General features: G+C 51.5%; 1 protein-coding gene across 1 annotated transcript in view; it reads right to left on the reverse strand.

The window, feature by feature from the left end:
- dyrk3 (dual specificity tyrosine phosphorylation regulated kinase 3) overlaps positions 1–18,828 on the reverse strand; it is a 71,453-nt gene that overhangs the window by 26,038 nt on the left and 26,587 nt on the right. Inside the window, exon 2 of the mRNA XM_052474481.1 lies at positions 16,954–17,063. Within this exon, the coding sequence (XP_052330441.1) occupies positions 16,954–17,063 (110 nt within the window). The remainder of the gene's footprint in view (positions 1–16,953; positions 17,064–18,828) is intronic.

Consider the following 18,828-nt stretch of genomic DNA (forward strand, 5'->3'; position numbering starts at 1 on the left):
GGATGAGTTTTGAGTGAAGGGGGATGAGTACTGTCCTGTAAAACGCTTTCGAGTTTTAGGAGGATGAGTTTTGTGTACAGGTTGGCGGCTGGTTCTTGTTCTTGTTCTATTCTTGTTCTATGCCAATTTTCTTTCCTGCCGTCTTAAGCAAGCCCTGAAGCTCGACTTGTTCTCGCATGTTTCCGAACACGCATATCAGACCAAAGGTCAGCACACTCTGCAGGACAGATTTTTAGAACAGTTGTAAGATATGGCGGTCGACTATAAAATGGTTTAGTTTGCGTTTCAAAAAAAGAACTCCTGCAATTTCTTTATCTTTGCAAAGGTACAGACAGAGGTTAGAGGAACAGGGGGGAGGGGCAGTTTAGAGGAACAGGGGAAGGGGCGCAGCTTAGAGGAACAGGGGAAGGGGCGCAGCTTAGAGGAACAGGGGGGAGGGGCGCAGCTTAGAGGAACAGGGGGGAGGGGCGCAGCTTAGAGGAACAGGGGGGGGGGGCGCAGCTTAGAGGAACAGGGGGGAGGGGCGCAGGTTAGAGGAACAGGGGAAGGGGCGCAGCTTAGAGGAACAGGGAGGGGCGCAGTTTAGAGGAACAGGGGAGGGGCGAGCTAGAGGAACAGGGGAGGGGCGCAGCTTAGAGGAACAGGGGGAGGGCGCAGCTTAGAGGAACAGGGGAGGGCGCAGTTTAGAGGAACAGGGGGAGGGGGGAGGGGGGCGCAGCTTAGAGGAACAGGGGGGGGCGCAGCTTAGAGGAACAGGGGAGGGTGCAGCTTAGAGGAACAGGGGAGGGGCGCAGCTTAGAGGAACAGGGGAGGGGGTGCAGCTTAGAGGAACAGGGGAGGGGCGCAGCTTAGAGGAACAGGGGGGCGCAGCTTAGAGGAACAGGGGGGAGGGGCGCAGCTTAGAGGAACAGGGGGAGGGGCGCAGCTTAGAGGAACAGGGGAGGGGCGCAGCTTAGAGGAACAGGGGGGGGTGCAGTTTAGAGGAACAGGGGAGGGGCGTAGTTTAGAGGAACAGGGGGAGGGGCGCATTTTAGAGGAACAGGGGAGGGGCAGTTTAGAGGAACAGGGGAAGAGGCGCAGCTTAGAGGGACAGGGGAGTGGGGCAGCTTAGAGGGAACAGGGGAGGGGGCGTCAGTTTAGAGGAACAGGGGAGGGGGGCAGTTTAGAGGAACAGGGGAAGAGGCGCAGCTTAGAGGGACAGGGGAGGGGGTCAGCTTAGAGGAACAGGGGAAGGGGGTCAGCTTAGATGAACAGGGGAGGGGCGCATCTTAGAGGGACAGGGGGGGTGCAGCTTAGAGGAACAGGGGGACAGGGGAGAGGGGCAGCTTAGATGAACAGGGAAGAGGTGCAGCTTAGAGGAACAGGGGAGAGGTGCATCTTAGAGGGACAGGGGGGAGGTGCATCTTAGAGGAACAGGGGAGGGGCAGTTTAGAGGAACAGGGAAGGGCGCAGCTTAGAGGAACAGGGAAGAGGCGCAGCTTAGAGGAACAGGGGGACAGGGGCGCAGCTAGAGGGGACAGGGGAGGCGCAGTTTAGAGGAACAGGGGGAGGGGCGCAGCTTAGAGGAACAGGGGAAGGGGCGCAGCTTAGAGGAACAGGGGGGGGGGGCGCAGCTTAGAGGAACAGGGGAAGAGGCGCAGCTTAGAGGACAGGGGGAGGGCGCAGCTTAGAGGAACAGGGGGAGGGCGCAGCTTAGAGGGACAGGGGAGGCGCAGCTTAGAGGAACAGGGGGGAGGGGCGCAGCTTAGAGGAACAGGGGGAGGGGCGCAGCTTAGAGGAACAGGGGGAGGGGCGCAGCTTAGAGGAACAGGGGGAGGGGCGCAGCTTAGAGGAACAGGGGAGGGGCGCAGCTTAGAGGAACAGGGGGGAGGGGCGCAGCTTAGAGGAACAGGGGGAGGGGCGCAGCTTAGAGGAACAGGGAAGGGCGCAGCTTAGAGGAACAGGGGAAGGAAGGCGCAGCTTAGAGGAACAGGGGGGAGGGGCGCAGCTTAGAGGAACAGGGGGGGGGGGCGCAGCTTAGAGGAACAGGGGGAGGGGTGCAGCTTAGAGGAACAGGGGGAGGGGCGCAGTTTAGAGGAACAGGGGGGAGGGGCGCAGCTTAGAGGAACAGGGGGAGGGGTGCAGCTTAGAGGAACAGGGGGAGGGGCGCAGTTTAGAGGAACAGGGGAAGAGGCGCAGCTTAGAGGGACAGGGGGAGAGGGGCAGTTTTAGAGGAACAGGGGAAGGGGCGCAGTTTAGAGGAACAGGGGGGAGGGGCAGTTTAGAGGAACAGGGGAAGAGGCGCAGTTTAGAGGGACAGGGGAGGGTCAGCTTAGAGGAACAGGGGGAGGGGGGTCAGCTTAGAGGAACAGGGGGAGGGGCGCAGCTTAGAGGGGGAGGGGCGCAGCTTAGAGGGACAGGGGGAGAGGTGCAGCTTAGATGAACAGGGGAAGAGGCGCAGCTTAGAGGAACAGGGGGAGAGGTGCATCTTAGAGGGACAGGGGGAGGGGTGCAGCTTAGAGGAACAGGGGGGCAGCTTAGAGGAACAGGGGGGCAGCGTAGAGGAACAGATGGAGAGGTGCAGCTTAGAGGAACAGGGGGGAGGGGCGCAGCTTAGAGGGACAGGGGGAGGGGCACATCTTAGAGGAACAGGGGAAGAGGCGCAGCTTAGAGGAACAGGGGAAGGGGCGCAGCTTAGAGGAACAGGGGGAGAGGCGCAGCTTAGAGGAACAGGGGGAGGGGCGCAGCTTAGAGGGACAGGGGAAGAGGCGCAGCTTAGAGGGACAGGGGGAGGGGCGCAGCTTAGAGGGACAGGGGGGAGGGGCGCAGTTTAGAGGAACAGGGGGGGGGGCGCAGCTTAGAGGAACAGGGGAGGGGAGCAGCTTAGAGGGACAGGGGAAGAGGCGCAGCTTAGAGGGACAGGGGGAGGGGCGCAACTTAGAGGGACAGGGGGAGAGGCGCAGCTTAGAGGGACAGGGGGGAGAGGGGCAGCTTAGAGGGACATGGGGAGAGGGGCAGCTTAGAGGAACAGGGGGGGGGGGCGCAGCTTAGAGGAACAGGGGGGAGGGGCGCAGCTTAGAGGAACAGGGGGAGGGGCGCAGCTTAGAGGAACAACAGGGGGAGGCGCAATTTAGAGGAACAGGGGGAGGGGCCAGCTTAGAGGCACAGGGGAGGGGGCAGCTTAGAGGAACAGGGGGAGGGGGGCAGCTTAGAGGAACAGGGAGAGGGGCGCAGCTTAGAGGAACAGGGGGAGGGGCGCAGTTTCGAAGGACAGGGGGAGGGGTTCAGCTTAGAGGAACAGGGGGGAGGGGCGCAGCTTAGAGGAACAGGGGGAGGGGCGCAGTTACGAAGGACAGGGGGGGGGCGTAGCTTAGAGGAACAGGGAGAGGGGCGTAGCTTAGAGGAACAGGGAGGAGGGGCGCAGCTTAGAGGAACAGGGGGAGGGGCGCAGTTTAGAGGAACAGGGGGAGGGGCGCAGCTTGGAGGAACAGGGGGGAGGGGCATAGCTTAGAGGAACAGGGGGAGAGGTGCAGCTTAGAGGAACAGGGGAAGAGGCGCAGCTTAGAGGGACAGGGGGAGGGGCGCAGCTTAGAGGGACAGGGGAGGGGCGCAGCAGAGGGACAGGGGAGGGGCGCAGCTTAGAGGAACAGGGGGGGAGGGGCGCAGCTTAGAGGAACAGGGGGAGGGGCGCAGCTTAGAGGAACAGGGGAGGCGCAGCTTAGAGGAACAGGGGAGGGGTGCAGCTTAGAGGAACAGGGGAGGGCGCAGCTTAGAGGAACAGGGGAGGGTTCAGCTTAGAGGAACAGGGGAGGGCGCAGCTTAGAGGAACAGGGGGAGGGGCGCAGCTTAGAGGGACAGGGGAGGGTGCAGCTTAGAGGGACAGGGGAGGGGTGTAGCTTAGAGGGACAGGGGGAGGGGTGCAGCTTAGAGGAACAGGGGGAGGGGCGCAGCTTAGAGGGACAGTGGGAGGGGCGCAGCTTAGAGGTACAGGGGGAGGGGCGCAGCTTAGAGGGAACATTTGTTATGAGAGGGTGCAAACACACTCCTGAACTATGCAATCCTTCCCCCCAGCTGAGAAGTGAGAGTGTGTGTGTGTGTGTGTGTGTGTGTGTGTGTGTGTGTGTGTGTGTGTGTGTGTGGCAGGCGTGTGTGTGTGTGGCAGGCGTGTGTGTGTGTGTGTGTGTGTATGTGTGTGGCAGGCGCGTGTGTGTGTAGCAGGCATGCATGTGTGTGGCAAGCGCGCGTGTGTGTGTGTGTGTGTGTGTGTGTGTGTGTGTGTGTGTGTGTGTGTGTGTGTGTGTGTGGCAAGCGTGCGTGTGTGTGTGTGTGTGTGTGCGTGTGTGTGTGCGTGTGTGTGTGTGTGTGGCAGCGTGTGTGTGTGTGTGTGTGGCAGCGTGTGTGTGTGTGTGTGTGTGTGTGTGGCAGGCGCGTGTGTGTGTAGCAGGCATGCATGTGTGTATGCCAAGCGCGCGTGTGTGTGTGTGGGCAGGCTTGTGCGTGCGTGTGTGTGTGTGTGTGTGTGTGGCAGGCTTGTGCGTGTGTGTGTGTGTGTGTGTGTGTGCAGGTGTGTGTGTGTGTGTGTGTGTGTGTGTGTGTGTGTGTGTGTGTGTGTGTGTGTGTGTGTGTGTGTGTGGCAGGCGTGAGCCCTGAATAGCTGTGGGTGTGCAGCAGCAGGCATTCCAGTGGGAGCAGAGCAGACCTTCCTCCTACATCAGCTGTCTGAACGAACACAGCCACACACAGACACACAGACACACAGACAGACAGACACACAGACAGACACACAGACACACACACAGACACAGACACAGACACACACAGACACACAGACACAGAGACAAAGAGACACAGAGACACAGAGACACAGAGACACAGACACACAGAGACACAGAGACACAGACACAGAGACACAGAGAGAGTGTATGAGGACAGTATAACATGTTGTAGCAGAAGACTAGGACAGCAGGACCCTATTCTCTGTGCTCGTGGATTATTTACATTTACATTTAAGTCATTTAGCAGACGCTCTTATCCAGAGCGACTTACAAATTGGATATAACTTGTCGGGAGAGAAGAGAGGTGAGGGGTAATGGTGAATGTGTTAGGTCAGATTTTCAAGCCTAGTAAATCTTTACAATCTATCAGACCTTGTTTCCTGCCTGCTTGTGGTGTGTGCCCTCCTTAATGGGTCTGGATGTAAACAGCCCCTCTGGCAGTAAGCCAATCAGAGAGCACCGTTCAAAAGGACCTACTGGGTCTGGTTCCAACACTAACACATCCCTCCTCCACATCCCTCCTTCTCATCCCTCCTTACGGTTCAAGGGAGAGAGAGACGAGTGAGGGGAGAGGATAAGGAGGGAGAGGGGATAAGGAGGTAGAGGGGATAAGGAGGTAGAGGGGATAAGGAGGTAGAGGGGATAAGGAGGTAGAGGGGATGAGGAGGTAGAGGGGATGAGGAGGTAGAGGGGATGAGGAGGTAGAGGGGATAAGGAGGTAGAGGGGATACGGAGGTAGAGGGGATGAGGAGGTAGAGGGGATGAGGAGGTAGAGGGGATGAGGAGGTAGAGGGGATGAGGAGGTAGAGGGGATGAGGAGGTAGAGGGGATGAGGAGGTAGAGGGAATGAGGAGGTAGAGGGGATAAGGAGGTAGAGGGAATGAGGAGGTAGAGGGGATAAGGAGGTAGAGAGGGGCAAATGACGAGATAGGATAAGGAGGGAGAGGGGATAAGGAGGAGAGGGGATAAGGAGGGAGAGGGGATAAGGAGGGAGAGGGGATAAGGAGGGAGAGGGGATAAGGAGGGAGAGGGGATACGGAGGGAGAGAGGATAAGGAGGGAGAGAGGATAAGGAGGGAGAGAGGATAAGGAGGGAGAGAGAGGTGAAGGACGAGAGGAGATAAGGAGGTATAGGGGATAAGGAGGCAGAGGGGATAAGGAGGTAGAGGGGATAAGGAGGGAGAGAGATGAAGGAGAGAGAGAAACGGAGGAGAGAGGATAAAAAGAGAGAGACGGAGGAGAGGGTATAAGGAGTGAGAGGGACGGAGGAGAGGGGATAAGGAGTGAGAGGGACGGAGGAGAGAGGATAAGGAGTGAGAGGGACAGAGGAGAGGGATAAGGAGAGAGGGACGGAGAGAGAGGATAAGGAAGAGGGACGGAGGAGAGAGGATAAGGATGAGAGGGACAGAGGAGAGGGGATAAGGAGGAAGAGGGAGGAGGAGGGGATAAGGAGAGAGAGGGATAAGGAGAGGATAAGGAGTGAGAGGACGGAGGAGAAGGGATAAGGGAGAAGGGACGGAGGAGAGGGGATAAGGAGGAGGGGACGGAGGAGAGAGGATAAGGAGTGAGAGGGACGGAGGAGAGGGGATAAGGAGTGAGAGGGACGGAGGAGAGAGGATAAGGAGTGAGAGGGACGGAGGAGAGAGGATAAGGAGTGAGAGGGACAGAGGAGAGGGGATAAGGAGTGAGAGGGACGGAGGAGAGGGGATAAGGAGAGAGAGGGACGGAGGAGAGAGGATAAGGAGTGAGAGGGACGGAGCAGAGGGGATAAGGAGTGAGAGGGACGGAGCAGAGGGGATAAGGAGTGAGAGGGACAGAGCAGAGGGGATAAGGAGTGAGAGGGACGGAGGAGAGGGGATAAGGAGTGAGAGGGACGGAGGAGAGGGGATAAGGAGTGAGAGGGACGGAGGAGAGGGGATAAGGAGTGAGAGGGACGGAGGAGAGGGGATAAGGAGTGAGAGGGACGGAGGAGAGGGGATAAGGAGTGAGAGGGATGGAGGAGAGAGGATAAGGAGAGAGAGGGAGGAGAGAGGATAAGGAGAGAGAGGGAGAAGAGGGGATAAGGAGAGGGACGGAGAAGAGGGGATAAGGAGAGAGAGGGAGAAGAGGGGATAAGGAGAGAGACGGAGGAGACAGGATAAGGAGAGAGACAGGGGAGAGAAGATAAGGAGAGAGAGAGGAGAGAGGATAAGGAGAGAGACAGAGGAGAGGGGATAAGGAGAGAGAGGGACGGAGGAGAGAGGATAAGGAGAGAGAGGGATGGAGGAGAGGGGATAAGGAGTGAGAGGGACGGAGGAGAGGGACGGAGGAGTGAGAGGGACGGAGGAGAGGGACGGAGGAGAGAGGATAAGGAGTGAGAGGGACGGAGGAGAGGGGATAAGGAGTGAGAGGGACGGAGGAGAGGGGATAAGGAGAGAGAGGGACGGAGGAGAGAGGATAAGGAGTGAGAGGGGCGGAGGAGAGGGGATAAGGAGTGAGAGGGACGGAGGAGAGGGGATAAGGAGTGAGAGGGACGGAGGAGAGGGGATAAGGAGTGAGAGGGACGGAGGAGAGAGGATAAGGAGAGAGAGGGAGAAGAGGGGATAAGGAGAGGGACGGAGAAGAGGGGATAAGGAGAGGGACGGAGAAGAGGGGACAAGGAGAGAGAGGGAGAAGAGGGGACAAGGAGAGAGGGAGAAGAGGGGATAAGGATAGAGAGGGAGAAGAGGGGATAAGGAGAGAGAGGGAGACGGAGGAGAGAAGATAAGGAGAGAGACAGAGGAGAGAAGATAAGGAGAGAGACAGAGGAGAGAAGATAAGGAGAGAGAGAGGGACGGAGGAGAGGGGATAAGGAGAGAGAGGGACGGAGGAGAGGGGATAAGGAGAGAGAGGGACAGAGGAGAGGGGATAAGGAGAGAGAGAGGGACAGAGGAGAGAGGATAAGGAGAGAGAGAGACGGAGGAGAGGGGATAAGGAGAGAGGGACGGAGGAGAGGGGATAAGGAGAGAGAGGGACGGAGGAGAGGGGATAAGGAGAGAGAGGGACGGAGGAGAGGGGATAAGGAGAGAGAGGGACGGAGGAGAGGGGATAAGGAGAGAGAGAGAGACGAAGGAGAGGGGATAAGGAGGGAGAGGAAGGGGAGAGAGGATAAGGAGAGAGAGGGTCGGAGGAGAGAGAGGATAAGGAGAGAGAGAGGCAGAGGAGAGAGGATAAGGAGAGAGAGGGAGACGAAGGGGAGAGAGGATAAGGAGAGAGAGAGGATAGGGAGAGAGAGAGGATAAGGAGAGCAAGGAAGGGGGAGAGAGATGAAGAGGGAGAGAGGAAGGAACATGTATTTGTATCAAGGCCCTGAGAAATAGCCGTCCTGTATCGCAACAAAACGTCTCCATAACAGTGTTTTAGGACAGGACAGTGAGTGTGTGCGTACCAACAGTGTGTTTGGGTACATGAGGCAGGCCAGAGTGGACTGTGTGTATGTCAGGGTTTGGTAAAAAACAAAATGCAGTAAAATATCCAAGATGGCGCAGCAGTAGGGCGTGTGTATCTGTCTTTATCTTATCCCGTGTAAAGAGCCGGACTTATTCGTATCTTAATCTCACTTTCCATCTACGAACTAAATATACTTTCCTGCAACCCGTCCTCACCCAATGTGGTACGGTTCTGCAATTTTTATTCCTTATAACTGGAAATTCCATAAGGAGCTAGCCAGCTAACGAGCTACTAGTCTTGTTAGCCACGGCTAGCGGTCCTCGCCTATTTTCCCCCCAGTCATCAGCCAGCTCGGACAACACCTGCCAGTCTGCACAGCGCGATATCAACCCAGAGCATATCGTACTGCTTCTCTCTACCTCATCACCAGATTCCTGCCCGCTCTGGATCATTACACCAGATCTTTACTCCGGATCATCGCAGCTAGCTAGCTGCGAAAGAGTGGATACTGTTAGCTAACGCATCTGTCCCGAAGCAAGCACCAGCTAGCCTCGAGCTCGGCCCATATACCAGCTAATTCTAGGGCTACAATACCTCCTTTGCCAATTTGCCTGGAACCTTCATTGTCAACATGGAGCACTGCCGATTCATCGCGACTGGACTGCCAACGTGATTACCCGATGTGGTCTCAACAGGCTATTCTGTTACGATGTCGCCACAGAACCATCTACTAGCCACGGCCCACTAGCTTTTCTGAATGCTGTGTCCCCTGCTCGCCTAGTGTAGTAGTGACTACCGAACAGCACCCTGACTCACCTAGTGTAGTAGTGACTACCGAACGGCACCCTGACTCACCTAGTGTAGTAGTGACTACCGGACAGCACCCTGACTCACCTAGTGTAGTAGTGACTACCGAACAGCACCCTGACTCACCTAGTGTAGTAGTGACTACCGAACGGCACCCTGACTCACCTAGTGTAGTAGTGACTACCGAACAGCACCCTGACTGACCTAGTGTAGTAGTGACTACCGAACAGCACCCTGACTCACCTAGTGTAGTAGTGACTACCGAACAGCACCCTGACTCACCTAGTGTAGTAGTGATTACCGAACGGCACCCTGACTCACCTAGTGTAGTAGTGACTACCGAACGGCACCCTGACTCACCTAGTGTAGTAGTGACTACCGGACAGCACCTTGACTCACCTATGAGTGACTACCGGCGGCACCCTGACTCACCTAGACAGTTTCAATAACGGCACCCTGACTTTTGTTTAGTAGTGACGGCCGAACAGCACCCTGACTCACCTAGTCCCAGTGACTACCTAACTGCACCCTGACTCACCTAGTGCCCAGTGACTACCGAACAGCATTGACCTAGTGTAGTGACTACCGAACAGCACCCTGACTCACCTAGTGTAGTAGTGACTACCGAACAGCACCCTGACTCACCTAGTGTAGTAGTGATTACCCGAACGGCACCCTGACTCACCTAGTGTAGTAGTGACTTACAGCACCCTGACTCACCTAGTGTAGTAGTGACTACCGAACGGCACCCTGACTCACCTAGTGTAGTAGTGACTTTACAGCACCCTGACTCACCTAGTGTAGTAGTGACTACCGAACAGCACCCTGACTGACCTAGTGTTAGTGACCACCCGAACAGCACCCTGACTCACCTAGTGTAGTAGTGACTACCGAACAGCACCCTGACTCACCTAGTGTAGTAGTGATTACCGAACGGCACCCTGACTCACCTAGTGTAGTCGTGACTACTGAACGGCACCCTGACTCCCCTATTGCTGCTCTTTTGACCCTATGATCACTCGGCTACACAGCTGATGTCCTCTGGACTGTTTCAATAACATGGTACCTCATTTTGTTTACCTGTCAGCCCCAGCCTCGAACTCAGGTCCTGTATGTACCTAACTGACCCGCTCTGCCCATTCATCACCATTTACCTGTTGGCCCCAGCCTCGAACTCAGGTCCTGTATGTACCGAACTGACCCGCTCTGCCCATTCATCGCCATTTACCCGACCAGTTGTCTTAGCTCTCCTGATCAACACCGTGTTAACCCAGCCCCCAGTTGTGATTGCTTTATGTCTCTCAATATGTCTAGTCTACTGCTGTCTTGGCTAGTTTTTACTGTTTTATTTCACTGTAGAGTCAAAATGCCTTAGACAGCTCTTGATGTCCCACCCCACACACATGCAGAGATCCTGGCTTAACTTGTACCTCCAAACTAAACCTCTCTCATTTCTCAACACCAAGGTTTACTCCACTTTCATCCTACCATATCCCTGTCTGTACATTATGCCTTGAATCTATTCTGCCCAGAAATCTGCTCCTTTCACTATCTGTCCCCAACGCACTAGACGACCAGTTCTTATAGCCTTTAGCCGTACCCTCATCCTACTCCTCCTCTGGTGATGTAGAGGTTAACCCAGGCCCTGTAGCCCCCAGTTCCAGTCCTATTCCCCAGACGCTATCATTTGTTGACTTCTGTAACTGCAAAAGCCTACGTTAGTTTTATTCACTGTTTTAGCTCACTCTGCCAACCCTGATGTCCTAGCCGTGTCTGAATCCTGGCTTAGGAAGGCCACCAAAAATTCAGAAATTTCCATCGCCAACTACAACATTTTCCGCCAAGATAGAACTGCCAAAGGGGGTGGAGTTGCAATCTACTGCAGAGATAGGCTGCAGAGTTCTGTCATACTATCCAGGTCTGTGCCCAAACAGTTTAAGCTTCTACTTTTAAAAATCCATCTCTCCAGAAATAAGTCTCTCACTGTTGCCGCTTGTTATAGACCCCCCTCAGCCCCCAGCTGTGCCCTGGACACCATATGTGAATTAATTGTCCCCCATTTATCTTCAGTTTGTACTGTTAGGTGACCTAAACTGGGACATGCTTAACACCCAGCCATCCCACAATCTAAGATAGATGCTGTCAATCTCACACAAATGATCAAGGAACCCACCAGGTACTACCCTAAATCCTCATAGAAATCATCCTGACCAACCTGCCCTCTAAACACACCTCTGCTGTCTTCAACCAGGATCTCAGCGTTCACTGCCTGCATCCGTAATGGGTCCGCGGGCAAACGACTAACCCTCATCACTGTCAAACGCTCCCTAAAACACTTCAGCGAGCAGGCCATTCTAATCAACCTGGCCCAGGTATTTTCGAAGGATATTGACCTCATTCCATCAGTAGAAGATGCCTGGTTATTCTTTAAAAGTGGTTTCTTCACCATCTTAAATAATCATGCCCCATTCAAAAAAATGTAGAACTAAGAACAGATATCGCCCTTTGTTCACCCCAGTACTGACTGCCCTTGACCAGGACAAAAACATCCTGTGGCATATTGCATCAGCATCGAATAGCCCCCGTGATATGCATCTTTTCAGGGAAGTTAGGAACCAATATACACAGGCAGTTTGAAAAAGCTAGCCTTTGTTTTCCTAACAGAAAACATCAGAACAAAACTCCAAAAAGTTCTGGGACACTAAAGTCCATGGAGAATAAGAGGGCCTCCTCCCAGCTGGCCACTGCTCTGAGGCTAGGAAACACTGTCACCACCGATAAATCTATGATAATCATGAATTTCAATAAGCATTTATTTTTTAACAGCTGGCCATGCTTTCCACTTGGCAACCCCCTACCCCGGTCAACATCTCTGCACAGCAACTTGCCCAAGCCTCACCCATTTCTCCAGCAGATGTTCTGAATGAGGTACAAAATCTGGACCCGTACAAATCAGCCAGGCTAGACAATCTAGACCCTCTCGTTCTGAAATTATCCGCCGCAATTGTTGCAACCCCTATTACTAGCCTATTCAACCTCTCTTTCGTATCTTCTGAAATCCCTAAAGATTGGCAAGCTGCCATGGTCATCCCCCTCTTCAAAAGAGGGAGACACTCTAGACCCAAACTGCTACAGACCCATATCTATCCTACCCTGCCTTTCTAAAGTCTTCGAAAGTCAAGTTAACAAACAGATCACCAACTATTTTGAATCCCACCGTACCTTCACCGCTATGTAATCTGGTTTGTGAGCTGGTCATAAGTGCACCTCAGCCACGCTCAAGGTCAGTGTGACGTAATTATCAACCTGGCCAAGGCTTTCGACTCTGTCAATCACCACATTCTTATCGACAGACTCAACAGTCTTGGTTTCTCAAATGACTGCCTCGCCTGGTTTACCAACTACTTTTCAGAGAGAGTTCAGTGTGTCAAATCAGAGGGCCTGTTGTCCGGACCTCTGGCAGTCTCTATGTGGGTGCCACAGGGTTCAATTCTCGGGCAGACTCTTTTCTCTGTATACATCAAAGATGTTGCTCTTGCTGCTGGTGATTCTCTGATCCACATCTACGCAGGCGACACCATTCTATATACTTCTGGCCCATCCTTGGACACTGTGTTGACAAACCCCCAGATGAGCTTCAATGCCATACAACACTCCTTCCGTGGCCTCCAACTGCTCTTAAATGCAAGCTAAACTAAATGCTCTTTAACCGATCGCTGCCCACACCCACTCACCCATCTAGCATCACTACTCTGGACGGTTCTGACTTAGAATATGTGGACAACCACAAATACCTAGGTGTCTGGGTAGACTGTAAACTCTCCTTCCAGACTCACATTAAGTATCTCCAATCCAAAATTAAATCTAGAATCGGTTTCCTATTTCGCAACAAAGCATCCTTCACTCATGCTGCCAAACATACCCTCGTAAAACTGACTATCCTACCGATCCTCGACGATGTCATTTACAAAATAGCCTTCAACACTCTACTCAGCAAATTGGATGCACTCTACCACAGTGCCATCCGTTTTGTCACTAAAGCCCCATATACTACCCACCACTGCGACCTGTATGCTCTCGTTGGCTGGTCCTCGCTACATATTCTTTGCCAAACCCACTGGCTCCAGGTCATCTTTTAGTCTTTGCTCGGTAAAGCCCCGCCTTATCTCAGCTCACTCCATAGCACGCGCTCCAGCAGGTATATTTCACTGGTCACCCCCAAAGCCGACTCCTCCTTTGGCCACCTTTCCTTCCAGTTCTCTGCTGCCAATGACTGGAACGAATTGTAAAAATCACTGAAGCTGGAGACTCATATCTCCCTCACTAACTTTAAGCATCAACTGTCAGAGCAGCTTACCGATCATTGCACCCGTACATAGCACATCTGTAAATAGCCCACCCAACTACCTCATCCCCATGTTATTTATGTTTTTGCTCCTTTGCATCCCAGTATCTCTACTTGCACATTCATCTTCTGCACATCTATCACTCCAGTGTTATTTGCTGAATTGTAATTATTTCACCACTATGGCCTATTTATTGCCTTACCTCCCTAATCTTACTACATTTGCACACACTGTATATAGACTTTTTCTATTGTGTTATTGACCGTACGTTTGTTTATCCCATGTGTAACTGTGTTGTCTGTGTCACACTGCTTTGCTCTGTCTTGGACAGGTCACAGTTGTAAATGAGAACTTGTTCTCGACTGGCCTACCTGGTTAAATAAAGGTGAAATTTAATAAATCTATATTAAAAATAAAAATGTAAAAAACATGGCAAGGGTGTGGCAGGGGGCTTGTCAATGGGCGCCGTCTGCGCAGCAGAAGTTTTACGTTTTAGAAAGGTAGACTCAGCGAAATGACGTCATCACGAGCAGCACTGCAATATCATCAATGAGCGAGACGCAAGACTTCACTCTCACACAGTATCTGCGCCTGTGCACAGGTTTGGTTCATGCATTACGGCGTGGTAGAAACGGGACCAAAACAGCGGAGAAGTTGAGCCTCGTGCTCCAACGCTCTTAGATGTTGCGGTAATTGACCCACTATGCTGTTTATGTTCCTCATTTGAAGCTAATTTCCTGCCATTCTACACATTTTGCCATGTAGCTGAGAAAAAATTGCAGATTTAAAGTACATTTTCTACAATTCAATGCATTTTGCCATGGCTAATACGGTGTTATTTTTCTCTACTCTCCTGGATTCTCGAGCTTTGACTATAAGTATATAGGTTCATTATCTTCCTACTTACTTTATATCTGTTTGTCGTCATTTAAGTTCACACCGAAAGCCTTTTTCCATCCTGAATGAATTCAGAAAATGTTTCTTTACACTTTGGACATAGGCATTCCGGAAAAACCTTACCGGCCCGCTCCAAGGGAGGTAAAGTAAAGGTAGGTAAGTAAAGTAAATACAAATAAAAGTATGCGAAACAGAGTACAGATGGCACTTTTCGGATACATACTCCGCTTAAACACATTTTGAAGTATGGAAGCTTCAACGAAAAGTATGGACAGAAATATGACACAACCACATAAAACAAACTAATTTCTAAACTAATTTCTTGAAATCAATTGCTGCCATTATTTGGACTGAAGCAAGAGAAAATAAACTTCCGACTTCAGAATGAAATGCTGCCCAGTCCCATCTCATAGGCTTGCCCAGTCCCATCTCATAGGCTGCCCAGTCCCATCTCATAGGCTGCCCAGTCCCATCTCATAGGCTGCCCAGTCCCATCTCATAGGCTGCCCAGTCCCATCTCATAGGCTGCCCAGTCCCATCTCCCATAGGCTGCCCAGTCCCATCTCATAGGCTGCCCAGTCCCATCTCATAGGCTGCCCAGTCCCATCTCATAGGCTGCCCAGTCCCATCTCATAGGCTGCCCAGTCCCATCTCATAGGCTGCCCAGTCCCATCTCATAGGCTGCCCAGTCCCATCTTTTTGCCCAGTCCCATCTCATAGGCTGGTCCCATCTCAGAGGCTGCCCAGTCCCATCTCATAGGCTGCCCAGTCCCATCTCATAGGCTGCCCAGTCCCATCTCATAGGCTGCCCAGTCCCCTCTCATAGGCTGCCCAGTCCCATCTCAAAGGCTGCCCAGTCCCATCTCATAGGCTGCCCAGTCCCATCTCTAGGTTGCCCAGTCCCATCCTGGCTGCCCAGTCCCATCTCATAGGCTGCCCAGTCCCATCTCATAGGCTGCCCAGTCCCATCTCATAGGCTGCCCAGTCCCATCTCATAGGCTGCCCAGTCCCATCTCATAGGCTGCCCAGTCCCATCTCAGGCTGCCCAGTCCCATCTCTAGGCTGCCCAGTCCCATCTCATAGGCTGCCCAGTCCCATCTCTCATAGGCTGCCCAGTCCCATCTCATAGGCTGCCCAGTGATTATTTATTGCCCAGTCCCATCTCATAGGCTGCCCAGTCCCATCTCATAGGCTGCCCAGTCCCATCTCATATTTGCCCAGTCCCATCTCATAGGCTGCCCAGTCCCCAGGGCCCAGTCCCATCTCATAGGCTGCCCAGTCCCATCTCATAGGCATCTCTAGGCTGCCCAGTCCCATCTCATAGGCTGCCCAGTCCCATCTCATAGGCTTGCCCAGTCCCATCTCATAGGCTGCCCAGTACCATCTTTTTGCCTGTTAAAATGGCTGGTTAGCTAGATGATTACAATTCCCATATAGCTAGCTGATAATTATGAAGTTAAAAGTTTGTTTATGTGGCCATCTTGTCATCTGGGTTACCATTAGCCTGGCTGGCAGCAGGTTGAGTGAATAGGCAGTACGATACAAGGCATAGTCGTGAGGTGATTGATGCACCCCACATCGTCTACCCGCCCTCTCACTGACAGACAGAGTGCCACAACAGGCTCGGAGTGATTATTTATTATTATTTATTTGTATCGTAGCTAGAATCAGGTTATATTTGCGTGTTTTCCCAGGGTTGACAGAGTCCCTGCAGGCTCTGTAGTAGCCCATGGCTCATGAAAAGTGATGTGATAGATAGCTAGCCAGCCCTACTTGCTAAATAACCATGGATTATGATCAGGGATAACCTATAGGTACAGCCCTCTCCTGCTAGAATGAACGATATGTATCTTCTATCGATCTATTGACAGGTCAGGCGCAGTCACAAAGTGAGCGATGACAGGAAAACACTGCTGGTTTGACAGTCTGCTATCTGACCCGCCTCTCGGTAGCTGGGTGTGTGTTTTGTGTACACACTGTGGTTACAGTCACGTGTCATCACACAGAGACAGAGAACATGGACGATCCTTCAATGTCTTTGAATTTTGCTGTTGTTTAAAAGGTGTGGAACGGACTGAATACAGCTGGACCAGTTGATTAAAAGGTGTGGAACAGACTGAATAAAGCTGGACCAGTTGATTAAAAGGTGTGGAACAGACTGAATAAAGCTGGACCAGTTGATTAAAAGGTGTGGAACGGACTGAATACAGCTGGACCAGTTGATTAAAAGGTGTGGAACAGACTGAATAAAGCTGGACCAGTTGATTAAAAGGTGTGGAACAGACTGAATAAAGCTGGACCAGTTGATTAAAAGGTGTGGAACAGACTGAATAAAGCTGGACCAGCTGATTAAAAGGTGTGGAACAGACTGAATAAAGCTGGACCAGCTGATTAAAAAGTGTGGAACAGACTGAATAAAGCTGGACCAGTTGATTAAAAGGTGTGGAACAGACTGAATAAAGCTGGACCAGTTGATTAAAAGGTGTGGAACAGACTGAATAAAGCTGGACCAGCTGATTAAAAGGTGTGGAACAGACTGAATACAGCTGGACCAGTTGATTAAAAGGTGTGGAACAGACTGAATTAAGCTGGACCAGTTGATTAAAAGGTGTGGAACAGACCTGAACAGCGATTTGGTGTATTGGGGGCAGGCCTGCGGGGTGGCGTCTGTGCGTGTGTGTGTGTGTGTGTGTGGTGTTTTGGGAGCAGGCCTGCGGGGCGGTGTTGTGTGTGTGTACTCACAGTGTGTTTGGGTATCGGGGGCAGGCCAGCGGGACTGTGTGTGTCTGCTTCTTCCTTCAGTAGGTGGTCAGTTCTCATGTAGGAGTTATAGAGGCCGTCACCATGACGCGCTGGTGGATACAACAACACAGGTCAGAGGTCACGCTCTGGATCAACTTCATTAACAATATAATCAGACACATCAGTAATAAATAAATTGGTCTAACAGGAGCTCTCATATTGAAACATCACCCTAACAGACATACACTGAGTACACCTTATGCCCTCAGAAAAGCCTCAAATCGTTGGGGGATGGACTCGACAAGATGTCGAAAGCTTTCCACGAGCAGAGCCACATCCTCACCTTCCCGGTACCGCAATTTCAACTGTCCCAAACTTAACTTGAACCATCCCAAAATTAAAAACACATGTTTTTTTTTTTTGTGTGTGTTAATATGCCAACATTTACATTTACATTTAAGTCATTTAGCAGAGTCTAGATAATTTACAATGCTTTTAAAGTCAAATATTTCAGTCAATATTACATCAACTTCATTTGTTAACATAAAACTTTTTTGCATCTTAAATGAAAAAAAGAAAAAAAACATCCATTACATTATTAGAAAGTATAACGTATTAATTGAACATGCTAACCACATTTATACAATATACACAACCAGTCAAAAGTTTGGCCACACCTACTGAAAGTTTGGCCACACCTACTGAAAGTTTGGCCACACCTACTGAAAGTTTGGCCACACCTACTGATTTCTTTATTATTATTCTACATTGTAGAATAATAGTGAAGACATCAAAACTATAAAATAACACATATGGAATCAGTCTCATTAAAGTTTGGCTACATATTCAGGCTCCTCCCTTATGTAAGCATGGGTCTGGACATGACAGGCTGTAGCCAATAGCCATAGGCTATCACCTACACATCGACATAAATGCTAATTACTTATGGACATTTACATACACTTTTGTTTTTCTTCACAGAATACCTACTATTTTTTCATTTTTTAAAACAATTTACTTAGCCAATTTAGTTAATGGCCTTGCAGCCCTGACAGAAGGCCCTGGTGCCCTGGCAGAAGGCCCTGGTGCCCTGGCAGATTGGGCACTTCTTAACTGGTATATAGAGCAAAACAACCGACATGTAAGTGTCTGTGGGAGTCTCACCTTTCCACAGAGCTGTCACATTAGTGTGTAGAACAAACTGTTTGGACGCTACAGACAGAAGTTGGCAGAAGAGCCTGTACCGACTTCAGCAGAGTCCTGTGATGATTGTGGGGACCATCGAGACAAAACTGAAAACACCATCGTGTTCCTGAGAGTCTCATCTTTCTACAGAGTAGTGGTAGTTTTTTGTAGGCCAAACCAGTCGGAGACGACAGACGTTTTCGCGAGAAGACGGATTTTCAGGACGTCTCAGTGTGACAAACAGACGCTCTACCTCTGCCATCTTTCACCATAGATATGGAAGGGCTGACGGATGTGGTGGATTGAGACACCACCCATGCAAACAAAAAAAAAAGATCTGTAGTTTAAACAGATGGAGATTTACATTTACATTCAAGTCATTTAGCAGACGCTCTTATCCAGAGCGACTTACACATTTTGCATGATGTTAATTTGATTTCCGTGGCGCCACTTATAATAACAACATTTCAGGCCTGTCGTTCCCCCTCCAATATAACACCTTCTCTGTGTGCAGGTCTCAGGTGACACACACAGTCACGCACACTGTGGCATATCATAAATCACACCCATTCCGGTTATCAGATCCCTTTCCGTATTAATGACTCTATTTCTGATTACACCTGTGTCTGTGCTCCATCGTTTCAACGTGGATGCACAGAACAAAATGGCGGAGACACGGACAGACAAGCG

The sequence above is a fragment of the Oncorhynchus keta genome, chromosome 21 (assembly GCF_023373465.1).
Source record: "Oncorhynchus keta strain PuntledgeMale-10-30-2019 chromosome 21, Oket_V2, whole genome shotgun sequence".
Taxonomy (NCBI): domain Eukaryota; kingdom Metazoa; phylum Chordata; class Actinopteri; order Salmoniformes; family Salmonidae; genus Oncorhynchus; species Oncorhynchus keta.